Here is a 26,059-nt window from a genome sequence, read left to right on the forward strand (position 1 = left end):
TTATCGGAATCGGAATGTCGAGTGAAAAGAGTTCTCAGTTTTGCTCAATCAGATCAAAATGGAACCTTCATAATATATTTATTAGCCAGTTAATACCTATATTGAATACACAAACTTGAATAGTTTCCCATCTTTAATATTAGAAAGATTACCTGAGTAATTTTAGAGTTAACCATAAAGTTGAATATAAAAACTAAATTGCCACTAACTGTTTTATAAGATGTTTAGAATCCTATTACAGTGGAAATAAACCGCAAACGGTGAAACAGTAAAAGACGTCATAAAGGGCACCAGAATCGATCATTGGGTCATAAAGTTGTTTGTGGTTTATGTCGTGAGCATTAACACTAAATTGCTCCCAGACTGGCGTTAATATGCCATATGATAGTGGTTAATAAACGAATGACGTCATGAACTTGTTTGCTATTTTATTAAATACAATGTAGGGTGTCGTGAAGGTCTATGGTCCTCTTTTATGGATCTAGAAACTAACACACTGTACTATATTGTAAACAGTGTCGAAAAGTGCTTAGGTATCTGGCTGAATGCGGTTTTCGTAAATTAAAAATCTTCACTTGAGCATAGGTTGATTTCTCGCCGCTTTAGCTGGGTACCAGTTTTATTCTGCTTGTTTCATGAAACAGTTGAATTTGCTGGTTATTGAGAATTCACATAATGTAACCTTTAACACTATGTACTGTAGTAATTTTGATACTACACGCATTTGTAAAATTGTAAAAGGGCCAAATTAACTAAGCGATTGCCCTTAGTGGTAACTGTCTTAAAACCCAATTCTATCGATGTTTGCTCACAGTCTCTATAACTCATTTTTAGGTAAATTGTGAAGTGAGAGGAAATCTTCATTGAATTAAATTAAGTCAATATAAAATCGTAGTACTATTTTCTACATTTATAATGTACTATGTTTGAGTGTAAGCTATGTATTCCTTTAATATAATCAGAATTCACGATGTCGCTGGTGATTGCAGGAGACGATTATGTGGTCTCAGAGACCGCGGAAGATGTCCAAGAGTTCTCCAAGACCACGTGAGACATTGATTATTGCAAGATAAGAACACTATGTCTCCGCATATAGAAGAAGCCCACGAAGGACGTCTGGGCCCAGTTTCGAACCATCAAAAAGCTACTGATATTTCTTAGGATTGAGCCTCGGTGAGGTGTTATTACGCGGCTTGTGGCGGCCATGTCATAAAATAATTAAGCTCCTCAACTGTACCTGAATCCTCACTTTGTGCTGCAGCTGCAACATTGCCAAATTATATAAGGAAGAAGCTATCCAACTCCAAACTCTCTCTACTCATAACGTTTGCTCCACTCATAACGTTTGCTCTACTCATAACTATCCAATCGTATCTATTAGGCTGTTCAAATGTGTATTTTTAATACTTTAAAATAAAAAACCCGTCAAAGAGTCATTGAAGGTCTCGTGGCATGAGCAATGAATGCAAACGAAAAAATATCACAGCTTTCAAAACTTCCTTCACAGACAATGGAGAGTATTATATTGTCTGTGCTTCCTTCTATTTAACTGAAAGCAGTCGTCTTAAGTATCCAAAGCTATAACTACCGTCCATCCTCAAGAAAGTGATATTGCAAGTGATTTTAAACATTAGCTATTACAATCTATACCATAGATTATGTCAGTGCTGCAGTTTGTTAGTGGTCTGTGAAGAGTGGAGACCACAGCCAAGGTTTCTGTTTCGTTTTACATTTATATTTTAGAGGTCTATGTCTATCTGTTATTGTTATGGTTTTGGTTAAGAAAATCAGAACTCAATTATTATGTCGTATTACTTGTGTTTCCTATTAATTAATTTTCTTAAATTGTATGTTGTGTAGTTTATCTAAAGAATTCAATATTACACTTGATTTCTTTCCGAACTTATTGCCCCACAAAATGTCTGATACCTTTAAATAATTTGTTCTGTGACTATGCCTAGATTTTATAGGTTAAATAATTCATTCATCCTTAAAAAATTGCATTTAGGATACCAAACTTTCAACAAAGGTGTTTATCCTTCTCTGCCATGCTAACTTCTTGATCAGAAACGTCAAGAAAAGTCTGGTAAGTTTTAGTGAATAAGCGTTCACCTTCAGGCCTACCTACTTAAACAGCTTTTAAGGCTTAGGCTGAACTTACTCCAATAGAGTGCAGCTAATGTCTATTTATTTTGTTTAAAATATAAACTCTGATAGGCCTATCAGTACATTTTAATGAAGGAAGATATTTGATGTAGCCTATAACTGAAATTTTAACACTGAGCTGCGGTTTAAAGATAGACTACCCACCTTATGTTAATTCAGTTAGGCCTAGCTGGTGATTTTCAAGCTTTTTACTATTATGGCTACCGCTACAAAACTTACTTGAGGCCTAATGTGTTTATTAATCTGATCTGCACTTTAGTTAACGTCCTACACTCATTCAAATGAAAAATATCGATAGGTATTAAGGTTGTTCTATATTTCGATTACTACCTATTTAATTCTGTTGGTTAGTTTAGGGTACCTACCTAACCAAACTTGATATAGGCCTATCGAATGAAATTATCTATATGTTAATCGATATATTTAACTTATTCGAATGAGTGTGACTTAAACTAAAGTGCAGCCTTATTCTGACCTAGGCTAAGTTAATTGTCGAAAGTCATTCTGTTTTCAGCGTTTTACATATGACATAAATTTATCAGTAAGGGCATATTGAGTAGCCTAAACTTAGTGGACTCAGAACCTAGGCTATTTGAATTCAATGCCATCTCCTTTTTAAAACACTAACTTACTTTAGGCATGTACGGTTTTGCCACCGGTATTAAACTGAGGCCAAACTTATAGGCCTATTTGGGTTTAAGTTATAGGCTATGTCGAGGTAAAATGTTGCTGGTTGGGTATAGTAGGGTACATGTTAAACTTAACAGGCTCACACTAAGAATTAGGCCTACTAGGCCTACCCAATTTTTAAAACCTCGACATGTACTACTGCTGTTATACATATGGTGATCCATAAAACTCCGACATTTGCCTCTGGTGAACAACCTGGTGTGGCCACTGGTTTTTGGGCAGTGCCGGATTTACCACTAGGCCGATTAGGCCGCGGCCTAGGGCCGCAAGCAAAAGGGGGCAGAGGATTGAGAACAACATTTTTATAGATAACAAATTATTCATTTTAAACCACTAGATTGCTGCGATCACAGGTGACCATAATGATGTCCCAGCGGACCGAGGGAGATGTTCTCACAATTTCACCGCGGTCGCAAGTGTAGATGATGATGATGTACCCGTGATTGCGGGCCGCGGGGGACGTTTGCGATTTAGCCTCGGCTGCGGGTGACGGTGATGTATCCTCATGATTGCGGCCCGCAGGAGACGTTCGCGATGTAGCCGCGGCCGTGGGTGACGGTGATCTATGCTCATGATTGCGGCCCGTGGGAGACGTTCGCGATTTAGCTGGGGACGGGGGTGACGGTGATGTATCCTCATGATTGCGGCCCGCGGGAGACGTTCGCGAAATTTAGCCGCAGCCGCGGGTGACGGTGATGTATCCTCATGATTGCGGCCCGCGGAAGACGTTCACGATTTAGATGTGGCCGCGGGTGACGGTGATGTATCCATATAAACGAATCCCGTGGGAGACGTTAAAGAATTAGCCGCTGTAACGAGTAGGGTATTGATGATGATGTCCCCATGATTGCGGCTCAAGGGAGATGTTAACGATTTCGCCACGGCTAAAGTTGTCCTCATGATCGCAGTCCACGGCAGATGTTTTTAACAAGACTTTGTCGCGATCGCAAGTGTCGATTATGATGTCCCCGTGGTTGCAGCTCAGGGTAGATGTTAACGATTTCGCCGCGGCTAAAGGTGTCAATGAGGATGTCCCTGTGATGGCTTCCCGAGGGGGATGTTTATGATTTCGGCACGGCCGCAGGAGACGATGATGATGATGATCACAGTCCATCGGAGATGTTTTTAACACGACTTTGCTGCGATCGCAAGTGTCGATTTTGATGTCCCCGTGATTGCTGCTTTGCGGAAGATGTTACCGGTAACGATTCTGGCATGGTCGCGAGTGTCGATGATGATGTCCATGTGATTGCGGCCCGCGGGAGATGTTCACTATTTTACTGGTTATGATGTCCTCAAGGTCACAGCTCATGGGATATGATCAAGATTACGCCGTGGTCGCGAGTGTCGAGGATGATGTCCCTTTGTTGCAGCCCGCGGGGGAAGATTTAAAACAAACTAAAAATGTATTCAATTCAAATAATAATCAGGTTTATATTACTGTTAAAACACTAATTACTGGTAACCAAACATTTTGGCCTTGTGCATCATCGTTGTGTCTGATCTGAAGTAGTGTCTGACAGGCTATTTTTATAGCTGGCTCAATCAAGAACTAGTCGTCTGCCAGGTTAAAGTCCGTAGTAAGTTAGATGCTACTCAAGCAGCAGACATTAGAACTTTGTGATGTGTTTTACTTAGTACTGGGCGTGGCCACGGGTGGCAGGGTGGCACACATTGACCAGTGGTTATTTCGAGACAATGACAAAACAGTTTTATCATCATAATGCATTCGGTTATTCATATCTTATATTGTAACTAAAACTGTAGACCTAGGTACATTGGTTGTAACTTACAACATATTAGTTTTTTTTTGTTGGTTAGTTGGTTATTTATACACCGTATTGAAGTTAGGCTATATTCTTATTAACGTACCAACGTTCTTTCGTTCCTTTGGGATGTCTGTGGTAGGTATTTAGTACGCATAGGCTATTTATTTTTTACCGAAAATTCAATCAATCAGGTGGCAAGCGTCAAAGTGAACGTGTTACCGTAATTATGATTATTTGTGCAAATAAAACTGCATCCAAAAGCTCATAGGCTTGAAGTAGGTATGTTGTGCATCCTAGGTTGCCTTGAAAGATTTTTTTTGTCAAATGGCCTTTTTTAGATTAAGCTATTATCATATCCACTGATTTTTGTCCCTCTTGCACCTTAGTCTGAAATGCTAACCCGAAAGTTAGGCTAGCAACACAAGAGACCAAACAGTGTCCTTTGAATACGAGGTTTTTTGTAATAGGCCATTTGTGTCTATACCTAGCTTTTTTGTTTGCGTGTAAGCCCCAATAAGGCTTGTCTCTTACTTAGCATCATTAGCCTATTTATTTGTGAACAGTAGCCTATGGGAGCTGTGCAGCCACTTGCAGCTCTGTAAACTGGCGTTTACACTTTGCAGTGTGTCTGACACATGCGGTACGTGTGATAAGGTAAGTGATATGTTTTTTTGACTGCAAGAATCACATTGGCTGCAGAAATCCATTGCCAGATGACTGAAATTTATGGCCCTAATGCAATGATAGAGGTTAGGGTGTAGAAATGGGTTAGCCTAAGGAGTTAAAAAATAGCCGTGAAAATGTCCATTTTAGAAGGAATTGTGTCTGGTAGAGCCAGACTTCTCAACAAAGATCAGAATGAAAAAAAATTTTTTTTACAGACATTTTTACATTCCCTAATTTATTTCCTCACGTTACCTTTTGTATTCAGGGCCATAATGTCATCTGGTGATGAACAGCATTCAATGTGACTCTTGTTGTCAAAAACGTATCACTGTCCATATCTCGCATGCGAAGGGAGATCCAATAATTACAACAAATCTGTTTAAACCTACAGCGAAGCGTAAATGTCAGCTACAGAGCTGCAAATGGTGTAATTCTGTTCACTAATGATGCCAGTAAGCAGCCTTATCCTACCAACTATGAATCATACAGATATTTAGCAGTGCTTTATAAGTATGCTTAAATAGTTTATGAAAATGTATGGGGTTCAGTCATAAAATAGGCTAGTTTAAAATTACACAACATCGCACCAAAAAATAGGCGGTCCGCCCCAGGCCCCACACCAACATAGGTCCCCAAATCAGGGCCGTATTCCCCTAACTTCGAACACGGCCATTGCCGAGGGCCTCTTGGCCTAGGAAGGGGCCTTACTTGGGTCTCAAAAATTGGAAAATAAATTTTGCTGTTGAACAAAATCATCTGTTCTCACAATCACCGGAAGCGTCTGCAAAGATTGCGCGATCAAAAATCACGACTCCCAGCAATCGCGGTAATAAATTAATCTAATAAGGTCTTACAACCGCAAAAGATGTTCTGTGTTCACGATTTAGCCGCGATTGCGGGGGACGATAATGTTGTCCAAGCGTTCTCTGGAGATGTTAACGATGTAGGCATGTAGAATATATCCCTGCGTCTGCAAAAGATGTTCATTATTCCACCGTAAACATAGGACACGTTTACGATTGCTCCGCGGTCTCGGAGATAACCCGCGCGACCGCGGGAGACTGAGATTACAACCCCACAAACACGGACGCTCACGATTTCGTCTTCACCGAGGATAATATCGTTCTTTTTTGCCGCGATCACAGAAGTCGTTTGGACCAATTATAGTAAAATATAATGTATAATATAAAGATAGGCTAATATAATTATATAATGTATTTTATACAAAAATAGTAGGCCTATCTCCTAAATAAAAAAAATTGAAAGAAGTGTCAGAAAAAACCTGATTTGTATTACTTCTTGGAGTGCTCGTGCTTATTTCAAATCTCCAACTCATCAAAACTTAAAATGTTAAAAACTTAAAGGAAAACGTAATTAAGCATCATTCAATTTTTCTCAAATACAAAAATAGATTACATTAAAAATATAGTTAAAGTAAGCTCATTTAATCAGTGATACAAAATACATTAAAAGCGTATAGGCCTAACTTATTTCTTTTTAGTTCTAATCACTGTTTAGGGTTACTTTTTTAATAAACACCATGGTAAAGATAAAATGATATTAAACAAGGTAGGCCTACTATGGTATTTATTATTTCACTTGTATATATATACAGTATATGTATGTAAAAAAGGCCCTCTCATCTAAGCCGCCCCAGGCCCCCAACTATGACAGTACGCCACTGAGAGAGCCTGGATAAATTGATATACTAAAAAGAAAACTCAATTAACACCGTGCTGCATTTCTTAGTAATCGTTGAAAAAGCCGATTTGCAAACTATGGTAACTTAACATAGGAAAGTCATAGAATACCACCAAGGAGAAGAAATAGAAATCATGTTTTTTTTAGAATTTATAATCGTTATTATGGGTAACCTAATGCGGCTTTGAGTAAGGCTATTTGTAGAAAACACTAAAAACAAGATCAGCTTTTGAAAAATTATAAGATATTTACTTGAGTACCGTACCTATTTTCATAATATTTGAGTCGAATCTTTTAAAGTCATCAGAAATTATGGCTGTTATTCATTTTAAAAGAACGCCTGTAATACTTAGCAATTGCTGGAATTCGAGCAACAGGGACACTAGTTTTTCTTAAAAACTCAAACTATATATACATCACATTTATAGAACTTTAGTGAAGAGTTAAAAAGGACCAGGCCTATCTCTGTATTTCTGTATCTTGGACTTATAACCATGATTTTATTTGATTGATTCCATATTACCATCAATACAAATTTTGATTGTTGCTTGAAACACAATTTACATAGGACATGGGCGTCCTATTTGCTGCACGTAAATTGTTTGATCCAATGCATTAGGAATCTTTGCAAATTAATGAATTGGCTTAAATTGTCTCTCCATATGCGAAGCTTTGCATAATTTAGAGTATCTATCCCTATTTTTTTTATATTCTAAAGGATGGCTAAGCTTACGTAGAGGTACAAAACAATTTTTGCTGTCAAGATGTTATTTTGGCTGATAAATCATATTTTAACTTAATTTTTGTCAAAGGTCTTTGCTGGCTCAATATCAACTTTATCCGGTGAACCAATTATGTATTTTACTAATCCTACTGATGAATTTTCCATAACTCACACCCCAATTTAAAACTGATATTTCACAAATAATTATTCTTGTACATTTATCTTTATGTTTACATATGAGAATAAGGTTAAACGGTAGTAGGCCTATAGTTTTTTTTTTGCAGGTCCGTCCATCGGAGACTAATACTATGCCTCCTAAGAAAACATCCAACAACAATTCTTCAGCGGCAGTAAAGAAAACAAAAAGAAATGTTAAACCCAGTAAGAGGCAACCTAAGAAAAACCTAACCAAAAGGTAAAACCAACAACTAACCAGCTTAAATTTACTTTCTACTTTTCTGCCTATCACCATATTACAATCGTCCTAATGCAAATTTAAAGTAGACAATTTGTAAACTAGGTAGGCCTACTATAAGTTGTTAGTACTGGTAGTATGACGGATTACAAATCTATGGTACATCAATGTCATTGGTTCTTGTCTTGTTGCTGTTACAAACATACAGTTATACAGTACAGTTCATTCTGTAACCGTACCAGTTCATTCTTTGCTTTGCTCGATACATATCATGCATAGGCCCAAGGAGTATGTGAATGTAAGGTCCCTAACGTCTAAATAAAAATATAGACAGACCTATTTTAAAAAGGGTATTTTTTAGTGTCCGTGCCAGTGTCATTTTAAGTTAAAGAAATATTACAAAAGCTTTAACTGAATCAAATCTGACCCTCTGTCATATCGAAGTCTTGTTAAATTATTCAATGAAAGTGTAACATTGTACCATTGACTATGGGATATTGAAGTTGTATTAATAGTCAAAGATTCTACTCGAGTTAAAAATATAAATCGTAAATTTAATATTTTAGAGAGTTTCTCTCTAAACTTTTTTTTTTAATTCCAAAAGCTATAGGCTATATTTAGAATATTAGACAATAGACAATAGACAAAATCTTTATTGAAATATTCTACTTATTGTTAAAAAGAAACTGTTTTTTTGGATTGTGCGCTTATTAATATCCGAATTCTAATCAAAATGTAACTCAAGATGTAACTATAATAATCATTTTGTGATTTTTATAAGAAAGGAAATTGTCCACTGGTATTGTCAACCACAGCCTATATCTTGTAGGATTGCATTAATTTGAAACATATTTATTTTTATTTTCAGGTCCCCTAAGTCAACATCACTATTGAAATTTGTGAATAATCCAACAGTAACTTCTACTTTAAAAGGTAATTTCAAAATAATTTCTACTATAATTGTCTACAACTGTTAACAACTACAAATTTGATGCTGAAACACAAGAAAACATGCAATGCAAACAAAATTACACAACTTGTTTTATAGCCAACTTGCCCAAACAGCTATAAATTAATATTCAAATTAGAATAATCTATGCAGTAACAACGCCCTTGGTTTAAAAAAAAATTATCTAGCTTCCCCTTTTATAAGCTTTTTAAAACACAGGTTTATGTTTTGAAGATAGTATACTTTAGTCACACAATAAAACTATTACCGTACAGCTCTCAACATTTTTGTTTGCTATATTATAAGGAAAGAAAAGTGTTAAGCTAATATTTTTAAATGTATGATTTTAAAAATAAAATATGTAGCCTAAATGTGACAGCTATAAAATGCTTTCCATTGAGAGAATATGATAAAGTTGTTGGTGTTCGTACTTTCCTTAGGTCTGTCTGTAGACAGTAATTATTTTGCCTTTGTGTTTGTCGATGAAATAATTTAATCCTGTTATCAGGCCAAGCTAGGTAATGTCGCCTAAGGGGAATTTGACTAAACATTTCCATCACACGATTGTGTTGAAAAACCTAATTAATTGAATATTCATCAATTTGATGGACTGCTATTAGTAATTGCTATGCCAACTGCTAGTCAAATTCAATTAGGCCTACTTATATGGTTCCGCTTGAAGCCAGAGAACTTTGGCCAACCTAACTCACCTTTTTTCTGTCAATTCCAGCGCAATAGTAAAACTGAAATAATGTCAAAAAATTGGTACATTCATACAGCAAAGTGATACAAAATTTCTAAAAAAAGGCTTTACCTTCGTCAATCCATCTCAAATGATGTAACTTGGTTGGTTATGGCCGTTTCGACATTAAAATGTCATTGTCAAACAACAAAATCTCGGCGTCGTTGAATACAAAACACATAACACACACGATCAATACTAATTAAATTTACAAAAACTATCAGGCCTGTTGTACTAACTGCAATGATTGACATGTTCCCGTTCTGAGCAAGACGCCAACTGACGCCGAGATTTCGTTGTCTGACAATCTCATTGTTATGCCAAAACGGCCGTAACCAATGTAGTTACACCATTTGAGCTGGGTTGACAAAAGTAAAGCAGCCTATTTTTAGTTACGATATTGCTCAGGTGATAAAACATGGATTTTAATTCCAAAAGAGCCTAAAAAAAAACTCAGGCCATGTATCAAAAGTATACAAAGAACTGTTATAATTGACAGTGATGGGCCATATTCTTACCTAAAATGTACCTTATGTTAGCATAGGGTTGTTAGAGATAGGGATTCCGACCCTCATTAATGAACATATTTAGTTTTTACGATAGACTCCATTAGCTCTACCCCCCACTCTGGAATATGAGATGCTAACGTGTAGGGGTAATACACTACAGTATAAGAAATGAAGATTTTGTTTTTTGAATTTTCTACAACTGTATTTGACATACTTAATTTTTGAGTATCTTATATATTTTTTTAATTAATTTGTTGGTTTCAGATTCTAAACAGGAAGGAGAGGAATCATTCAATTTGAGTGCCTACCTTTGTGAATGCACTCTGCAGACTTCAGTGGCTTCAGAAATTATACCTGAGAATGAAATCCCCTCAAATGATGTAACATCACCAAAAAAATCACCAAAAAAGAATACTACAAGAAAAGAAAATATTACTAAGAAATCTAGGAAAGTTGTAAAGGAAAATAGTCATAGCAGTCAAAATGAAATATTTAGCCCTTCATTTCTCTGTGAAAGTATACTAGAAGATAATCCACCAGACATTTTCATAGGAAATGTTTCAAAAAATGCTTTACAGAAGACAAAACAAAGCAGTTGTGAAATTAAAGCTGACTTTAACAGCACTAGTCAGAAACTTCGTCCAAAATACCAACGTAAGAGAAAATTACCATGCAAAGATTCACCGATGGTTTTGGAACCTGGTCATTCAAGTGCTAATAGTTTAGCAAAAAGGTCAATAGAATCAAACTTAGACAACACTGGTGAAATGGGGCACAGTAGAAAGAGGTTAAAAATGAACAAGGAAAACAATATTAGCCAAGATTTTAGCCCTCTGTTGCTGTGTGAAAGTGTAATGGAAGTCAAAGAAGATCCTATTGTTATAGAATTTAATCACTCAGATAAAAGACCTTTCAAAACAAATTTACAAGACCAGAGACCTATACCAAAGCGTATAGATAACATTTCTTATGAATTGCCCAATATAGCTCAGGAATATAATTTGGAAAAACTCAAGAAAAATCATGTCCATGTTACATTAATTCCTAAACCTAATTCCACAATAGAAAACTGCCCCCAAGACATTTCTTCGGCAAAAGAGATCAAAATACAACAAAAAATGAATGTTAAACCCGGTGTAATAAGTAAGAAAGTCCATGAATCCATACCATCAAACTTGAATAGGGGCAAAGTAAAGTCTAGTCATCCCTCTCCAGTAATTTCAAAATCTCGCTCAACTGTTGACTGTATGAAAAGAAATGTGCAAATAAAAACATCACAAAGTAAAGTTACCAGGCAAAGAAAGACTAAGCTAAAATGTTCTGAACCGTGTTGTCAATCTCAGGATCATCAGTCAAAAAGCCCCAGTAAAAGCACCGCACATCACACACATCACTGTAGAGTCACTTCAACTCCTGAAAATCATGTTCCTGTCGAAAAGGTTTGTTCAAACCAAAAATTTGAAGTTGGTAGTTTGAAAAGTACAACAAATCCCCGAGGCAGTAAGATAAAAGCGAAACATAACGAAACAATGATTGCCACTACCCTTATAAGCCACAGTATCAGCACAGAACAATGTCATACACCATCGCCTTTATTAAATTCAAACAATTCTAAAAAAAGGCCTAGTAAAAAGGCATTGTCAAAATCCAGTAGTGTAAAAAGGAAGAAATCGCAAAAAAGGAAGACATCACAAAGTAAAGCAAAGAGCAAAGATAATCAAAGCAAAGACATTAAAGATGACACACTAGTCAGTCCTCAACAAAATCTCAGTTCCTTGAAACTGAACCATGTATCACAAATTTTCAAAGAAGCTTCAGACATTTTACCGTCTGTAACATTTGAAAATTCTAAAGCAATGGAAATCATTGATGATACAAGTTCATGTGATCAGAATAAATTTGAACCCTCTCTTGACTGTGATGATAATTATTTTGGTTGTGATGATCGTTCCTTTGATTCCGATCAAGAAACTGAATCAGAGATCAAAGAACAAACAGATCATAAGCAATCTCAACCCAATCTAAATTTTATTATTCAAAATGGAGACAATAATCACAATAAAGAAGGAGACAAAATTAGTTTTATTGATTGTGACTCAAATTTAACCCCTGTTAATGGTAACAAATCAGTATTTGTAGAAAATAAAGACATGATAGATGGAAGCACAGAAGAAGATCCGTTAATTTGTTCTTCAACAGAATCACAAAAGTTAGAACATTATGAGGAAGAAAGTCATCACTTAGATAATAAGATTTTAGAGAGCGACTCAATACAAAGTTCTACTAAAACCTTTTCACATGTTCATCCACATGAGATTCATTTCAATTTAGAGAGCAAGGATCAGAAAAACCAAAGGTTTCCAAAGGATGATCTACCAAAAAGAGTTAATGATACAGAAAAAGGAAATTATCCAAACGGCAACCTTCCATCATTTGATTTGAAAGGGCTTCAATCCCTAAAAAGATGTTCCTTAATAAGTCTTGAACTCAAATATGATTTTGAAATAATGCCCACATATTCTCAAGATGATTCAACTAAAACAGGTAATAATACAATTGAATCATGGAAAAGTAAACTTGAGACAAATATAGATGATATTATAATAATTGTGGAAAAACAGAAAGTAAATCCAGTATTAGTTGATGACCTTGCAGAAGAGAAAGATTCCTTGCAGTGTTTAGGACTGTCGTCTTCGATTTTTGACGTCAGTGAATCAGTTCATGAATCCAGTACAAATCAGTTTGAAAGAAAAGGGGATGATTTAATTGCACAAGTGGAAAAACCAAAAGAAAATGCCTCTAAAGTTCAAAGTTCAGAATGTTTTACTCAAATTATCAAGCCTGAACAAGAGGAAACAAGTTATCAATCAAAAGACTTCATCAAAGAAGAAACATGTGACCCGATAATGACTGGAGACCGGACATTGCAACCATTATCTCTCATCAACAGTAAGTAAAGACTTATGTCATTGTTAATCTGAAAAGTAGCAATATCCCTTGCTTTTAGCAAACATTTCAAATTCACATTAGTAATTACCTTCTCTATAAGCTTACAAATTGGAAAATAAAATCACAATTTCATTAATAGTTAAATGAAACCTCACATGTTTGACCAACAATGTATAATTTCTAAATCTTCTCAGCAGGTCCCATGTAAGTGGCGGACAAAATCTATAGTTTTTTAGTTTTAATTAGTAGGCAACAAGTTTTTAATAAAAAAAAATAATTAGCAGTCAAATCTACTAGGTGCATTGGTTATAAAAATATGATAACATTGAGTCAAATTTACCACTCGGCCGAGTAGGACGTGGTTAAGGGCTGTAAGCGAAAAAGGACTGCAAGGTTTTGTACAATAATTACAGATGACAAGGGTTTTGTACCGAGGTTGTCAATGGTGATGATGACATTCCCGTGATCATGGGAGATGTTTACCGCAGTCGCAGGTGACAATTATGATGTGCCTGTGACCCCTATTGATGTTTACAAATTTACCTCAATTACGAGTGTTTTAATGATGTCCTTGAGGTCATGGGAGATATTCATGATTTCGCCATCATCGCGTGGATGTTACACCAAGTTGGCAGGGGCCACAACTGTCCTAAATTCACCAACGTATTTATAAAATTAAATAAATAATAAATTAAATAAAAATAATAAAAAACTATTAAAAAATCTTGGAAATCCTTAAAAAAGTATGAAAGTAAACTAGCATGTACTCTAGCCTTATTAAATTTGTAATTAATAAAACTATATATTTTTAATTAGATAGCTGTATGGCGCAGATTAAATTGTTGAATACAGCAGTAAGGATTAATTAAGTTAATTAATTTAGTCTTAATATAATTGTTACAGATAAGGAATTAAAGGAAGAAGATAATTCTGAATCTCATCTGGTTTGGAAGCATCCTGACACAAACATTTACAGGTAAATTAGCTGATGTTATTCCAACTTATTTTGTATACTGTAGGCTACCTCTTTGGTTAACAAACATTTTAATTCTATTCACTACTGTTAAATCACAAAAATGTACTTTTTTAATCAAACATAATTACAGTACTTATCTATAGGAAATCTTTTTCGATTCAAATTGTCCAGCAGCCACTTTATTAAACAAAGTAGGCTGTATAACTAGCTGTTTTTATTTTGAAAATATAATCCTAAAGTTATTGTATTCACGGTCTACTGTTCCAATAAATATGGAACTTTCAATCCATATTTCCCACCCAAATGAATATTTCTTTAATATGTGAGGTGTTGTAGGGTATCAGAGATGGCCAATATAAAAAACGATAAGATACCCATTATTTTGTGCCCAATGCAATCAATTTTCAGTCTTAGTATGGATACGAAATTCCTCCATTTTTAATCTTAGAATGGATACAAAATCCCTCAATTTCAATCTTAGAATGGATACAAAATCCCTCCATTTTAGCGAATTTCCCTATAGGGAAGTAGCTATTACCGTAGGTCTCATGGTAAGACCTAAGCCCGGGACCGATTTACTTTTTCATTTTGATGTCCCCAGAGGCCAAAAACACAATTCGTTCAAATTTTTATATATCTATATATATATATATATATATATGTGTCCATCCGCACGATAACTTGAGTAATTTTTGTCCGATTTTGATAAAATTTGGTTTGAAGGTGTAAGGCGGGATAAACTTGAATGAGTTCGCGAACCAGCATGATCGGACTATGGGAACGGGGGTTTATGGGGGATTTTATGGGGTAAAAATAGGTTTTTCCCATTTTTGACCCTAAAAACACAAAATTTCACAATTTCTTTATAAACCATTTTGTAGAGCTTAAAAAAACAAATAATTTAGTATATTGAAGCGTTATTATGCGCCTAATTGTTACGGAGAAAATTCTAAAAAATTGTAATTTTAAAATTCCCATGTTATTCTTATGGAGAATAAGTCAACTATTGTACTTTGCTTGTTTATGAACATATTTTGATTGATTTTGGAAAATACTTTTATTTCTTACTAAACTTTTATCATTTTATAAAAAAAATCTTTTTTACCCTTTCTGTTGCAGCAAACCTAAGTACTTGTTAAACTAATTCTATTTAAATAGGAAATAAATGTGCTATTTAATGGAGGCATTTTAGTGTAAATCCAATAAGGTTAATGGAAATTCGCTTAGTCTGCAGGTTTGCTGCGGCGGGGGTATTTAATCTTGGAATAGATACAAAATCCCTCAATTTCAATCTTAGAATGGATACAAAATCCCCAACATTATTAGTTTTCAATTTTTGAATAAAACATCTTTTTAAAGAGGAGCATCAGTTTTGTAAGAATAAAATAAGTTAAATTTGAGCTAAACTGTGCTAACAATCAAGATCTCTTTATAAACATACTGTGGTTTGCTTCCAAAAACTTTACTTGCTCCAGTAATTTTATAGTTTTAGCCTAAAACTCTGTTTTAACTATTTACTAAACCATTGATTGTTTTACAGTACATACGGAGAGAGTCATACCCAGAAAGGATTGAAGGATACAAACGAGGTAAATAGCTATACTAATTATTTTTACATTGATTTTACATAATTTTTACAATTTTACAACATTTACATAATATTGTATAGTAACGTAATATTTACAAAATTTACATTACTTACAATTTTACAATTTTTACATAATTCTGTAAGAAATATCCTCATTCTAATGAGTAGGAAAAAATATTGAAAAGTGGGAAAAAATTGATCGGGAAAATGTGTTAAGGTTCACAAAATTTACACGAGATAAAAATTAAAATTAAAATCTTGTAATTTAGGATTTCAAAGGTCTGAGTGAGGTTTTTTTAATATAAATTATAAATTTGAGTTAAAATATTATCATATAACGATTTATTGTAGATATAAAACTTTTCTAAAAGGTAGGCGAGAAACTAAAACCATATCAAGGATGTGTAATAACATATTGTTTTATAGTTTAGTAATTGCCTTATAGGTTAAAGTAAATAATTGCATTTTTGGTTCAAGCAGTTGTGTTTAATTTACAGTTAAATAGTTTACATTATCTAGATAAATATTTTTTTATATTGGTCAACACTGAATGAAAAAAATAGGTTTGCAAGTTGAAATAAAAACAACTTTTCCATTAGGTACTCTTTGCAGAAAGAAGCTATTCTCTATGACATCTGATATCAAAGAAAATAATCGTTCCCATGCTGTAGAAAACAAGTTATCAACGCTCAGCAGATTTGTCCTTGCTCTTAATCAGTCCTGCCTGATACTCGCTATGCGTGCTTATATTTTCCCCCTTTATTTCTTTAACTAAAATCAGCTGTTTTTACTGCTTTTGTATGTGTTTTTAAGATGTGATGATGAAATAGTATATTACTTTACTAGTCCTGAAAATAAGTGTTTACCGGACGTGCGAGACGAAGTCGAGTACGGGATTACCATACGAGTCCGGCCATACTACTAAATCTGTACGAACCCTAATATATTTTTACCAACTAAGGGACTAAAAATAACTAGTCATAACCTCTAAGAGAGGTTATGTTTTTGTTTATAACCATTCATTGCCACCTAAATATAGTATAATCAGCTGATTGGTGTCCGGCAAAACTCATTACAGTACAGTAGTACGCAATGAAACCCCATTTGAATAAGCTGGCGGCAAACAGCTGTTTTCTGGACTAAATCCTTGCGTTGGAAGTTCATCAAAATAATGTAGTGTGGCGTAATAGCTATTTGTGTATCAAGAGCGCAAATTGTGCCATTTCCGCTTGAGAACTGTAGATGGCTGCACAAAACTTTCTTCAAGAGCGGCAATGACTGTGCTTGTAATACTAAAGATTTGTCCTAACACCATAATAACCTTATCATAACACACAGATTAACTTTCTAGTTGTATATAAAACGTCATATAGGTTATGTTTGCTTAGGTTATGTTATTTGCTTACCGGATGTTAGTGTTTTATAGAAATGCCAATTGTAAATTCAGTTGATTTAACGACCAGAAATAGTCATTCCTGCTTGCAAACGCAAGCGAGAATGATTAAAGCGGAAATGAGCAAATTAAAGGGGTGAAATGTGATCCGCTGTAGTGGTAGGAAAAGTATCTTGCATAACATTTACCAAAAGTGATTTTCTGGTAGTAATTGCTCCAATTATTCCTGTTCTCGGCTCCACCTTGTATGTGATACTCATTTTCACATGCTCGGCTTCGTCTCATACGTGAAACTCACTCTCACATGCTCGGCTTAGCTTTGCACATGAAATTTGGTGTTCCTGTGTTTAGCTATGACTCACACATGAAAATTGAGCGTGCACTGTAAAACGCTAGTTCAGTATTCCGTACTTGTAATGAAATATTCTATTTAGTCAAAGACAAGTTACAAATTTTATAGATGATACATGATACAATTGAAGATTATAAACTTAGTATATAATGCAGGGTTTTATTTTCAGATGCAATCACAAGAAACTCCTGTTCTAAAGGTTTTTCTTCCTCGCTTGGAAGATGAAGAATTTTACAAACATTGGAAGGAGGTAAGACATTTTGTAGACATTATTAACTGTAGCAAAAGTAAAACTATCTTGTGGGTTAATTAATGGAGTCCTATGCAGCTCCGTATCTACTCTCCATACAATGCAGTTTATTGGTTAGTTTCCGTTATTTATGAACATTGAGTTAAGTACGTGGAACCTTAAATTTAAAGATTATTCCATTTTGTAACAGGTAGCAGAAATAACTGATAGACTATATGCCTATATATTTTTTAAGTGATTAAATTGTCATTCTCAATTTTCTTTGCCAATTCATATTAAGCAAACTAGGAGGTTAGGAGGGATATTTTGTAACTACCAAGCAGTTTTATTTTAAAGGTATACTGTTTTCACTTTGGAAAGTATTTTTTTGTTTTTATCTATGTAGGCCTAACTAACCAAACAATAACGTTTTCTTGTACATACGTCACACTTTTGACTATGAATGTATTGCAAAATATGTCCAGTAGCAATGATAAAGAAGTTTCTAATTGTTAAAGTTCTAGCAGTAGATATTAAGCCATAAATATATTCTTTCCTGGTTTCCTGTATAATGCACCAACTCTATTCGTCCTTACTAAAAAAAAAAAAAACAACATATATGCCACGTTAAGAGTTCTTGGAGTCTAGATAAATAACTCTTCAGCGGCTGTTTAAAATTAAAATTGCTTTTATGGCAGGCAAATCCAATATTATGGCCATTAGCCTCCAATGACTCCCTTGGAAAACAGTAACAAAACCTTCTGACTTCTTAGTGCCCTAGATATTTAAATTACAATCACTTTGGTACCTATTTAAAAAATAGTTTGGGAAGATAAATAACAATGTAATTAACAATGTAAAAAGCTCATTCTACTGTTGCATTTAAATACAACACATTTACATTTACATTTAGTCAATGCAAATGTCTTTCTTAGCATCTTGAATCTGTGAATATAATTTAATATTGAAATAGTATTTTATCTTAGGCAGTTGATACTTGAATGGTTATTTTCAGACTGGTGTGATCACATTGCCGAAAGATTCTTTTTCAAAAGAAGCACTACTACCTCGGAATATTTTACTGGGAACCAGCAACAAAAATTACCAAAAAATAAGAAAGAGTTTTAAATGTCAAGTGTGTAAGATTTCCTTTAAAAATAAAGAAAGGTACTGGGAACACAGAGCTTCTAAATGCGACAGAGTACGAATATTTGGTTGTGAAAACTGCAATAGGAAATATATTCTCAAGAAAATGTTGGAAGAGCACAGAAAAAAATGCAACTCGGTAAAATACTACAGATGCCAAAGATGTCTGAAAGTGTTCAATAGTGAAGAGCGGCGAGACGAGCACACTGCCTCAATGTGTGACACTCAGAAAGTGTTTAAATGTGATGATTGTGGAAGAGGATTTATTTTCAAACGGTTATTTCTACTACATACAACTCCAGTTTGTACTAGTCTAAGACCTTACACGTGTTCAATTTGCCTTCAATCATTTGACAACCGTTCACAGTTGCAAGGTCATAAAATTAAAGAACACCAACAGGTTTCTCTAGTCTTGTGCGAGTTCTGCGGCAAGTTTTTGTCCCGAAAATGTTTCAGATCACACTTGCATATCCACACCAATGTCCCTGTCTACAGATGCAAATTGTGTGCCGGTACAAGAATCTTTTACTCCCAACAAGAGCGGCACCATCATTATGTAAATCTGCATCGTGACTTTGAGCCTTATGTTTGTGCAGATTGTGGTAAATCTTTTCTAACTCGCAATGGCCTCAAAAGGCACGTTCAAGGATTGGGAAACTTGTATAAATGTATTGTATGCGAGAGAGTTATGAGAAACCAATTTTGTTTCCGTGCTCATAGACGAAGCCATATAAAAAAAGAACCTATTGATGCTCATGAACAAGGCCATGTTAAAACAGAAGTAATCGATGAGAATGTAAAATTTCAGATCAAACTTGAGGTGCATGATGAAGAAGATGGCTCACAATGTAGTCTTGATAACAAACCTTTGAAATGCACGGAATGTGAAGAAATCTTTTTGAAAAGAATCTCATTTCTTCACCATATACAGAATGTACACCAAACAACAGTGATTGATATAAAAACTGAGGAGCATGAAGATTATGCAATAGGAATCCCAAAACTATTCAAATGTCACAAATGTACATCTTGTTTTTCACAAGAAATATACTTGAATTATCATTTAGAGAAATATCACAATGCACCTTTTGAGACAAAACCAACCATTGGTTTTCCTTACAAATGTGAAAAGTGTACTAAAAGCTTTAAAAACCGAGATATCCTCAATCGACACCGCAGAGGAGTACACAAGGCGGTGACATTTGTTAGAGAAATCGTCAAGACACCAACTCAAGATAAACCTCATGCTTGTAGAATATGTGGTACCTGTTTTAACAATAAAATGAACTTGAATCGTCACAGCAAACGAATGCACAAGGTGTCTCTGTCTGTGAAAGAAATTCATACTACTCCAACCCTAGAAAAGCCCTATCCATGCAATGATTGTGGAATTTATTTTGGCAGCAAGAAAAATCTTGGTAGACATAGAAGACGTGTGCACTTTAAAAAAGCTGGACAATCGTATTCAGATTCACTGTTTCCGTGTGCGTTTTGTCATGAAACATTCAAAACTAAAGATTTGTTTCAAGAGCATACCGTTGCACACTTGAAACATAGTTTTGAAGTTGAAACCGTTGCAACAGAAGTTAAAGAGGAAGTCAACTCTTCTCAAGTTGAAAGTATAAATTTAGAAAACAATATTAAATCTCCAATCCAAGAAAGATCTTACCCCTGTGAAATTTGTGGAAAACAATTTGAGAAGGAGAAAAACCTGAGAAGGCATCGTAGACGTACCCACCGATTGCCAGTGAATTATCCTGAGATTGTTCACCGTTGTTCCTCATGTAATGATAAGTTTAACACTAATGCTGAATTAGAGACGCACAATTGCAATCATATCCAAAATGGATTTTCATCAAGTACAATTGTTGATCAAGAAAACAACCCCTCAGATGGTACTCATGCAGAAAAAGATGATACAAGATTCTCAGATAGCCGATTTGACCACTCCGATGCCAGATTGCTAATTGTTGATAGCATCAAAGAGGAAGACGCAGTTAGCTCTAATCAAGTTAATGGAACCCCGATCGCCCTACCTCAGGTTAAAAACTTTTCAGTTACTAGTCATGATCCTAAACCCAAAAAAATCATTTGCAGGGAATGTGGTATGTCATTCAATACAACATTTAGTAGAAAACGACATGTTTGCATCCATAAGATCAACTCTCTGCAAAGCACAATAGGGCGAGATATCCACGCCTGTAAAGAATGTGGTGTAATCTTTTTTGAGCGATGGAGGTTGAATACACACATGCTTTCTCACAGTTCGCATTCCTTTAAATGTGATATTTGTAAAAAATATTTCGCCTCACAGGAAAAACTTAATTTTCATATGCCTGTACACGACAAGAAGACAACCAACAATCCTACTTTTAAATGTTCAACTTGTAAAAAGTTGTTTGCCTCGAGTGAGAAATTGGAGAACCACTCGATTCTCCATACAGACTTGAATCCTCACAAATGTACCAAATGTGATAGAAAGTTCATGAATGCGTACTCCCTAAAAAGACACACTCAGAGTGCACATGGGGATCGAGGATTTTCCTGTAATTACTGCAAAATGTCTTTTGTTTCTTTCTCATCAGTCAGTCAACACGCAATGTCCGTGCATAAGAAAAGTGTCTCACTTACCGAGTATGTCATGAACATTGACCAAGACTTTCAAGATAAAACTCCTCCCGAAGCTGACAACCTGACTTTGTATAATCTACAGGGTGAGAATATAACAGAAATCAACCTTCAACCTCACTTGTTTGAAAACTTGAACACCTTCTTGTCACTCACAAATTTTCTTGGTGATAATCCCCAACAGTCAGAGCAACCACCTGATTCACAACTAGAACTTGCTGACGACAATCAGGTAACTTTTTATAGGTCTGGAGTAACAGAAGGTGTACCACCGCTTGTGGTCTCAACAGAAATTGAGGATGGATTATTGGATAGATCACACGATTCTTAAAGTTATTATGTAAATTTTAGGTTAATTGACCAAATTATTGTATAAAGTGTACATTTTGTAATAGTTTTGAAGATTTTTGCAAAAAGTTAGTTATTCATTTTTATAAATATGTATATTTGATTATATTTTAAGGAACCATGAGTTAGTTGTGATGATCAATCATGTAATCATGTTAATTATTTAGAAGTCTATATACTGTAGATCAATGTTAATTTTACGATAATGATCTGTTGGTGTTAAATGTAAACAAGACATTTGCAGCTATTATTGGTTAGTATAAGGTTTATTAGCCTTGCTGTTTGGAGGTGGATAAACAACATCATACCCTTTATTTTTGTAGTAGGTTCTTGTAAATTCAATCTTTTTTTATGAGGTTAACTGCAGACAAACTTGGTAGAAAATTTTTAACACTTACATTTTAACATAAATATTTACTTCCAAAATTGGTCAGAATTCTGTTCTAAAAAATAAAACAAGCTTGTATGTATAATGTTCCATAGTCGTAAAACTTTTTGAATATACGTTACTCGATATATAATTGATAAAAATTTTTTAATATCACTTATCACGATTAACATTTTATCCTGTAGTTTTGTATTTTATAAAACCTTTAATGATACAAGGACTTTCAAGTAAGTAAAGAGCACGTAAGGAGTTAAAAATGATTTATTACTAATTCGAACAATATCTGGTAATCAGGTACTAACATCAATTTCAGATTAACTTAAGTTCTGTTGTATTAATATTAAGTTGTTTTACTTGTATATCTACACATGTATTTGTATTTTAATTACATATATGTATGAAATTATTTTATGCTTTGTGAATATGTCCATCACGCATTTTTGTCCTGTACTTAGATAGTTAAACATTAATTTTACAAAAAGCACTACTTCAGTCATACTTATTGCAGATATTTTTGTTACTACCTTTTTTTATTTAAAAACTAATATAATATTGCATACATTATTTATAAATAATAATTTGTTAATTTAAAGTTTAGCGTTTTTATGATTTTTTTACAGTTTTGTAAAGGCCTGTTTGAGAATTTTCTTATAAAGTAGGATTTATTTCAGAGATATTGCTATTCAATGTCTAATATTATCCTGGACAAGGTTTTAATATGATTTGTTATGGTAATATTCAGTTCATTTAAACAATTTCCACGTAATCATAAAATCATTTTGGTATCAAATATCAATATAAGTATTTCTCTTATTTTTAGTAGATAAAAAAGACAAGAACCTTCCATGTATTCTTATTGTACATTATAGTAACACGGGATTTGATATGTGCCTTAATGAATATGACAGTAATGTAAAAAGTGTTAATGTTATTTGGTTCTGTTACCGATTTATTTAAATTTTATACAGTGTTAGAAGGACATGTTGTTTTTAAAGGTGCTCTATTTTCTCAGCCGAGTTGTCTATATAATTGTTATTTCAATAAACTTATAGAAAAAAATGTAGTTGTTACATTAATATTCTGTGTACTATTCCTAGTCTCAAGAACAATTAATCATGTAGGTATACCTTGTGGTTTGCCAGGTTATTGAAGAGAGCTATGAAGCCCAATGTACATTTCTACACAAGTGTGGCATTATAGAGTGATATAAGTACAGTATATACATTTTTCTCCTGGTGATGACTACCAAAGTAGAGAAATATAAATTGAGCCTCCTGTCTCTCTTCGAGGATTTGGGAACCATAAGGTATACTACCGCTACATGATTTATTCCATTTCACAAACAAGTAGCTGTAATAAATATGTTGTAATTACAGATTTTGCCACTCAAAGGTTGAGGTTTAGATTATTTTAAATTTGTTTAGTTGAGAAATATAAATAAAACAGAATCTCACCTTTGCACTATAAGTTTTTCCAATTCTCAATAACAGGAACTATGTGGATCGTCATCTGAAACAAAATATTGCACTTTTATATTGTAAGGCGTAAGTAATACTTGGAAATGCTAAGTATTTATTTCATTCATTTGATCTTTTCCATATAAAAAGTAATATGAGACTTTGAATGTCCACCAATTCAAGTCAGGGAAGGTAATTTTTTGTTCCAAGAAAAATGACGCACGTTTGTCTGACAGCAGAACATTGGGTTTCTACCTGTGAAGTTATGTTTGTGGAGTTATTTTGTTGACGATATCTTTTTTATAAATCAGGTTTTCTTTATACAATTTTAGTAAAAAAAAAAACTGATTAAAACATTATGAAGGTTTTAAAATATTTTTAAAAATTCTATATTCTGGAATTTAATTAGGTCAATTAGCGAGGTATATTATTGATAATTGATCACATGAATTTTATGCAATGTGCTAGTGTGTTCAATTACAGGCTTGAGAATGATATAGCTTTAGCAACAATGGTATAAAAGTACTAACAAATCAAATTAAACTCAAAATATAAGTGAAAATTTCAAACTAGTGCCAATCCTAGAATGTGTTTTAAGTTTTTAGTTTTTGTGCAACAATCAAAAAACAATTGCCACTTAAATAACCTACGTTGAAAATAAATTTTTTCCTTGAATCTTTGCATACATTCAAACACATTGACTCTAACACCAAATGTAAACATAACAAATATTTTTTTTTAGAAACGTTGCTTGACTTTATGTATTAAAATCTTATTACTTATTTGGAACCACTTTCATTTAAACATTTTCCTAAATTAGAACTTTTTATGTATAAAAATATACTAAACAGCTCTCTTAAAAGTAAAAAAAATATAAAGGTACTTAAGTTTTGAAACTGAGCATTTTTATCAGTTAAAAAAATAAAATTAGTTATTAATATTTTGTTTGTAAAACAACTAACCCTAACAAACACTAACTAATTAACCAAGACTAAACTTTACTTAGCAAAATCATCATGAATTCAACAAGTGCGTTACTAAGAAATGATAATATACAGGGTGAGTTTCTACTTAGCGTGTTAACTTCGCCAGTAGGTTCTACTCACTAAAAGGAACAAAAAAGGTCCTATAAACCCATGTCCGGTTTTCAACCGTTTGGCTGTAATAGCGGATTTTGTGTTTTTCTTATTTTATTAGACTTTGCTCCACAATTTATGTAATAAAAACTTAACCCATTACTTTAGAGAGTTATAGTTAAAATCATTGTAAAGAATATTAAATTTGCTATAAATTAAAGGTTTCATTCAACAATTATACCATTACATAGTCCACGTTATATCCAAAATAAATTAAAAATGTCAATAAATTAATTAATTACGAAAATGTTCATGAGCCCACTTTGATACATAAACCTGCATTTATGCAATGTTGAAATGCATAAACAACTTGGTCATTTAATAATCTTTCAAATGATATGCTATTCAATACTATTATTGATATAAACCAGTGAGAAATTACTAATAAACTACAATAAAACACGGTTTACAGATTTTGTTTTTGCACAGTTTTACTGTTGATAATAATTACTGTATACTCCATGTTGTATTTTATTGAACAATCTGATAAGATTTGTACATTATTTTAACTTTTAAATATTTATTAAAATTATCTGAATTAATAAAATGTATAAACTCAAGGTTTTTCACATTTTCAAGGATTTAGTGTGTTTGATTCTTAAATGCTGTATAATTAGTTTTACCTTGTGCTTGATTAAGTCAGCTTTTATTGATTTGTCATCTATAGCTAGATAACTCAGCTGCTTAAACATACCTTGTTGAGTAATTTGCTGTTTTAACTTTATATTTCCAAGTCAATTAAGTGTTTTTCAACATTTATTAAACTATGGAGCCTTTTACCAATCAAGAGTATGCCAACATGATGAATACAGTAATTATTATTAACAGTAAAAACTGTGTCAAAACAAAATCTGTAGACCGTGTTTTATTGTAGTTTATTAGTAATTTCTCACTGGTTTATATCAATAATAGTATTGAATAGCATATCATTTGAAAGATTATTAAATGGCCAAGTTTTTTATGCATTTCAACATTGCATAGATGAAGGTTTATGTATCAAAGTGGGCTCATGAAAATTATCGTAATTAATTAATTTAATGACATTTTTACTTTATTTTGGATATAACGTGGACTATGTAATGGTATAATTCTTGAATGAAACCTTTGATTTATAGAAAATTTAATATTCTTTCCAATG

General features: G+C 33.7%; 2 protein-coding genes across 4 annotated transcripts in view; one reads left to right on the plus strand and one right to left on the minus strand.

Moving 5' to 3' along the window:
* The window catches only part of LOC129002476 (uncharacterized), a 200,776-nt gene that overhangs the window by 17,124 nt on the left and 157,593 nt on the right, over nt 1-26,059 (minus strand). For all 3 annotated transcript variants that reach the window (XM_054430310.1, XM_054430312.1, XM_054430311.1), the window contains one exon: nt 23,783-23,837. The gene's annotated coding sequence lies outside the window, so the exon portion shown is untranslated. The remainder of the gene's footprint in view (nt 1-23,782; nt 23,838-26,059) is intronic.
* On the plus strand, nt 1,805-23,373 carry LOC129002475 (uncharacterized). Its single transcript, XM_054430309.1, has 8 exons — nt 1,805-2,086; nt 8,001-8,131; nt 9,000-9,064; nt 10,596-13,280; nt 14,184-14,256; nt 15,797-15,845; nt 17,759-17,839; nt 18,834-23,373. The coding sequence occupies exons 2-8, from the start codon at nt 8,025-8,027 to the stop codon at nt 21,921-21,923; spliced, it is 6,150 nt and encodes a 2,049-aa protein (XP_054286284.1). The 5' UTR covers nt 1,805-2,086; nt 8,001-8,024; the 3' UTR covers nt 21,924-23,373.

This window comes from Macrosteles quadrilineatus, unplaced genomic scaffold (assembly GCF_028750875.1).
Source record: "Macrosteles quadrilineatus isolate MER2022 unplaced genomic scaffold, UCM_ALF_1.0 Scaffold_9__3_contigs__length_116548681, whole genome shotgun sequence".
In the NCBI taxonomy this organism is placed as follows: domain Eukaryota; kingdom Metazoa; phylum Arthropoda; class Insecta; order Hemiptera; family Cicadellidae; genus Macrosteles; species Macrosteles quadrilineatus.